The sequence below is a fragment of the Arachis duranensis genome, chromosome 3, assembly GCF_000817695.3.
Source record: "Arachis duranensis cultivar V14167 chromosome 3, aradu.V14167.gnm2.J7QH, whole genome shotgun sequence".
Taxonomy (NCBI): domain Eukaryota; kingdom Viridiplantae; phylum Streptophyta; class Magnoliopsida; order Fabales; family Fabaceae; genus Arachis; species Arachis duranensis.
Genome location: NC_029774.3, coordinates 123,574,586 through 123,579,565, shown reverse-complemented (window position 1 = coordinate 123,579,565; position 4,980 = coordinate 123,574,586). Strand labels below are relative to the sequence as shown.

At 34.9% G+C, this 4,980-nt stretch overlaps 1 protein-coding gene across 1 annotated transcript in view; it reads right to left on the bottom strand.

The window, feature by feature from the left end:
* Positions 1-2,518, bottom strand: part of LOC107480994 (protein RMD5 homolog) — a gene marked incomplete in the record, with an annotated part of 3,005 nt that extends 487 nt beyond the window's left edge. The window contains 3 exon segments of the mRNA XM_052259409.1: positions 1-941; positions 1,581-1,634; positions 2,365-2,518. Coding sequence (XP_052115369.1) covers positions 1-885 — 885 coding nt within the window.
* Positions 2,519-4,980: the final 2,462 nt, after the last annotated feature.

The window sequence follows — 4,980 nt, the reverse complement described above, 5'->3', positions numbered from 1 at the left end:
CATAAATTTAAGGAGAGGCGGCAAAACCTGAACCCCTGCTGCTACAGTCACACTCAATGGACTGTTGTACGACTGCCCCAAGAGATTGCAGAACTCCCGTTTAAGATCCTCGGCCAACTTGTCCCAGTTAGATCCAGATAATAATGCATGGTATGGAGACCGATCAAGTTTTCCGGTCCACAGGAGACAGGCCATGAGCTTCTGGATTTCAGCCATGTGACTGGAAGCAAAAGGAGACAGGTGAGTTCGGGCATAATGAAGAGCTTCATCTCTAGTTCCATTTTGAAGTATTTTCACAAATTGCATAGAGTGAAGCTTCAACACAATATCGGATCCACTTTGAGCAAGTTTGTCAGAGTTCATTGAAGCCCAGTTTAGGGCTGGCTCCAGGTTCTGGTTCTTAATGGCTTCAAGTATTTGATACATTTCTAGGAATGGAGCTTTCATAGTGGAAGCAGATTCTGGTTCTCCAACCACACTCACAAAATGATCACCAATATCAAAAAGTTCCTGGCGATAAAAATGGTTGGCAATTATTTGGTTTAACGTATGTATATCAACATCAATATTTCTATAAGCCTTTGATATATCAGGATTGAAATATTTCTCAAGTAGCTTCCCATACTTGCTGAGTGCTACATTTAGCTCTTTTTGTGTGCCTTCCATTTGGCTAAGGGGAGCAATTTTAAGCAAATTGGCCTTGAGCTCATTGAGGACAGCTTTATAATTGTGCTCAGGGTCCGAGTTATTGGCTGACTGCATCTTGTCTAAAGCACTCTCAATTTCCTGTCTGATTTGATCAAGCATTTCCTGAGTCTTGGCACTAGATAACTTTTGCTTCTTTGTGACACGATCAAATGCATCTTTAATAGTACTCAGCTCCATATTGAGTATCAAAGTATCTACAATTTGTGACGTCAAAAAGCTAAGATGCGATGCACCTGTAAGGGTCCATGGCATTATTAGAATGAACTTCTAAAATCTAAGAATGACTGTTTATGCTCCAGGTTCTTATCTTTTAACTCAAAAGAGAAAAGGTAAAGAGAATTTCATAATTATATGAGAGAGAAACTAAAGATTAATCAGTAAGCCAACCCTAACTCAAGCAGCTAATGACAGCATTCTAGGAAACATATTTTTTCTGTGGGTGTGTGCCAGTGGTTCTCAAAAGCATGTTTGCAATTTGCATAGCTCCAAAGTGAGCCAGGGCAACCAAGAAGCCTTCATTGAAACCTGGCTCTGATAAATCAGAGAAGCTTCTATTCATGTGTTTGCAGGACCCATCCAGTGGGATAAGGCTTTGTTGTTGTTGTATTGATATTCACAATAAAATTATCAACAAAATCTACCAAAGGATCACATACTACACCAAAAAAACACCACATCAACAAAACCTCAGGTGTAGACAAGTAATCAATAATTTAAGAATAAACATAAATTAAAATAAAGAAAACCACATACATATTCTTTTGCTTTCATAAGAAGATACCCCTTTCAACAAAAAAATTGAAGCATAAATTCTCAGCGATTTAAATACTTAAAAGAATCATTCCAATTCAACAACTGGAAGCAGTATGTACCTTATCAATATTTACAAGCATATACCCTTGTATCAACCAAGACTTTGTGAAAGTCTACATCAGATCAGAGTTCCAGAATAAATCATGGCCCATTTCAAGTGTGACATCAACAAAACTTTCTAGGAAGAAAACTCATAAAACCTATGGCTCCTAAAAGTAAGTTTCGCTGATATCTAAAGCACATAAGTATGTAGGTTGATTACAAGTTGTGGAGGCTTCGAGGCGGATAAAAGGCGTTTCGGGTTCAGCTATTCAATAGAAAACACTGCATATTCACAGGATCGGCGGCTTCTAATGGACGTGCATTGACTCTTCAAACATCTTACCATGCACATCAAATCCAGTATGCAAAACCCCAAAATAGAGTCAATTTATTTTCTCTACATCACAGAAAGCAGCAACGATTTAATATAAAAAACTCCCAGCTTAACCCTAAAATAGTATCACTTCAACAGGGAAGGGTAAGTAAGAATAACTTGGGACTATTAAACATCAATGTTGCAACAGCACTAGCATAGTCCAAAAAGGAAACACCAATAAAGAAAGCTAAAATCCAAAATACATAATTTTTCCCAACAGAAAAGACTAACAAATAAATAAAAAATAGATTATCTTATATTATAGATCATAATAAGAGGAGCAACAGTTGAAGAAAACAAACAAGAAGCGAATAAGGGCAATTTAGAAAGAACTAACGAGAAATTAAAGTAAGCATTTAGGAGCGCAAAGAAAACTCAGCCAAGAAGTTAGAGAGATAAAAAAGACAGAGAGAGAGAAAGCTTACTGGAAATGGAGGGAAGAGATCTGAGAATTGAGATGGTTGATTAGGGCAAAGAAGGGAATGAAGGAACAGGAGAGGAGAGAAGAGGAGAGAGAGAAGCGTGTTGGAAGGGAAGTGGTAAGAAGAAATGCTTACGTGTCACTCATCTATCCATTCATCGAGAAGAGATTACCTACTCTTGAAGCCCACTCTACTCAACGTACATAGCCCACTCTATCAACCCCCATTTAATTATTCTGGCCCACTATCTCCAGTGCCCAATCTTTATCTAACAAAACAAAACATTTATATAGATATGGGATTTTCTAATTCGTGTTGAGACTTGAGATTTTTTTTTCTCGTTTATTTTTTCATTTTTTTGTTTATTTTTTATTTTCATGAAAAGCCACGAGGCTATCGGGGTGATGGTATGACAATGTTGAGGCGGAAAGTGGAGCTGTGGTTGGTGGGCTTGTTAGTTGTTAATGATTTCCTACTATAAATTGATGGGCAATAAATAAATAATAAATAAATACTCAACTTAATTTTAAACAAATTTATATTTCACAACTAAATATTTGGCCTGTTAGTCTTTGGCCTATCGCCACCAACAAATTTTTATTCTACAGAATGATTTTTGAATCGTTAAAAAAAATTAATTTGTCTTAGATTATAATTTTTAAGGATCTAATTATCTTACGATAAATTTATTAAAATTTCATTTGTTCAATATGCATATAATTGATTAAAAGTGAGGGGAGACGCTAACCATAGTAACTTGTAAGAATTTTTAGGAAAAAAAAATTTATTGAGATCCAAAATATTTAATTTAAAATTCTTTGGACCAATTTGCATATTTATTCATAAAATAAAATTTTATTATTTTTTGTGACGAAAAAAATATATATATACTATTTTTTTAATTACAAAATTAATATTAGGGTGAATATCCAATTCGGTCCTTGACAATTTTTTTAAAGGACAATGAGATCCTTAAAAAAAATAAACCACTTTTTGGCCTCTGGTAATTTTTTATGTGAGACAAGTTAACCCCTATATCGATAATTTATCTCCATAGTTAACGGAGCGTAAATACGTAACACGTTAAGATGGTGATGTGTCCATTAAGTGTCAGTGGCATATTAATAAATCACTCAACCCGTTTCCTGACTGATTTTTAAAAATATAACTCCGTATTCTATTTGCGCAGAACATGAGCAACCCTGAATGCTTCTTCCTCCTTCCTACTTGTGTAGAACTCTACCTATGCTACCACCATGAGCCATGGAGATCTAGGGGTGTGCATGGGCAGGGTGAAATCGGGTTTGATGTGATTCAGACCCGACCCGAAATATATACCGGGCCTATTTGTTAGACCCGAATCCGACCCTAAACCCGATGAAACCTATACACTTTCAGGCCACAATTATACCGGGTAAAAATCGGGTGAAAATTGAGCCATTAACATTTTCATTACCTTGATACCTTCTAATAAGCTAACATGTGAAAATATCTAAATTTTTAAGACTCCAACCATTATTTGACATAGTAAAATTCACTTAGAAAAATATAACAAGAACCAACTCTTCTCTAAAATTAAAGCATAACCATAATCAATACTAATATTATCTAATAACACCAAATATTTAAATCAATACAAATAACATAATATTATGCATTAGTCTAAAATCTTATGCATTTTAAATATAAAACATTAACTTATAGTTTTAGAATAACTAATAATACAAAATATTAAGGTTTACAATACTTAAACTCCACATAAGAATAGCCATCATCCATCACTAAGAACACAAAATATTAATTGTGTATGACGACCGGGTCACCGGGCACTTCGGGTGACCCGAGCCATTGCCCGGACCCGACCCAAAATAATGAACGGGTCTATTTTTGAGACCCTTACGCGACCCTAGACCCGATGAAATCACACCAAATTAGCCCCTAAAGTGTTCGGGACCGGGCCAGATCTTCGGACCGGACCGGGCCATGCACACCCCTATGGAGATCATTCTTCAGAAACTAGAAGCCGCACTCTGCGTGGTTATAGTGTTGGCGTCTGGCGAAGAGAATAGGAGTTGCACCTTTTCTTCTGGAAGTGTTGGGCAGCCAAGAAAGAAGAAATTCATGTCTTCAAAATGTTACTATAGTACCTATGCGATTCTCTTCCAATCTTGCACAAAACTTAATCCAAATAGTTTCTTTTTGAGATGCCTTAATTACAATGTAAGTATTAATTTATAATTTTTGTATGAAGTTTATTTTTTTTATATTTTTTAAGCTTGAAAATTCTATATAATTTTTGTACTATTTTATAATTAAAATTTTTAATTTTTCAGGCATCCATCCCACATTGCAAGTATTTCAAGTGGCTAAATATATTAGTTTAAGAAAATATTAACGAAGATATTACTTTTAAGAATGCTATTTTAATGGAAAGGAGAATGAAGGAGGTAGAACATAGAATGAAGGAGTTAGAGATGGAATTGAATTTGAAAAATCAAAACGAAATTGAATCTCAAGGTGGTAGATATTACTTCAAATGTTTCAGACTTATAATTTTGGGTATAATTGGTATCATAATTACTTTAGTCTTTAGGACATATTTTAAGTAATTGTTATAAT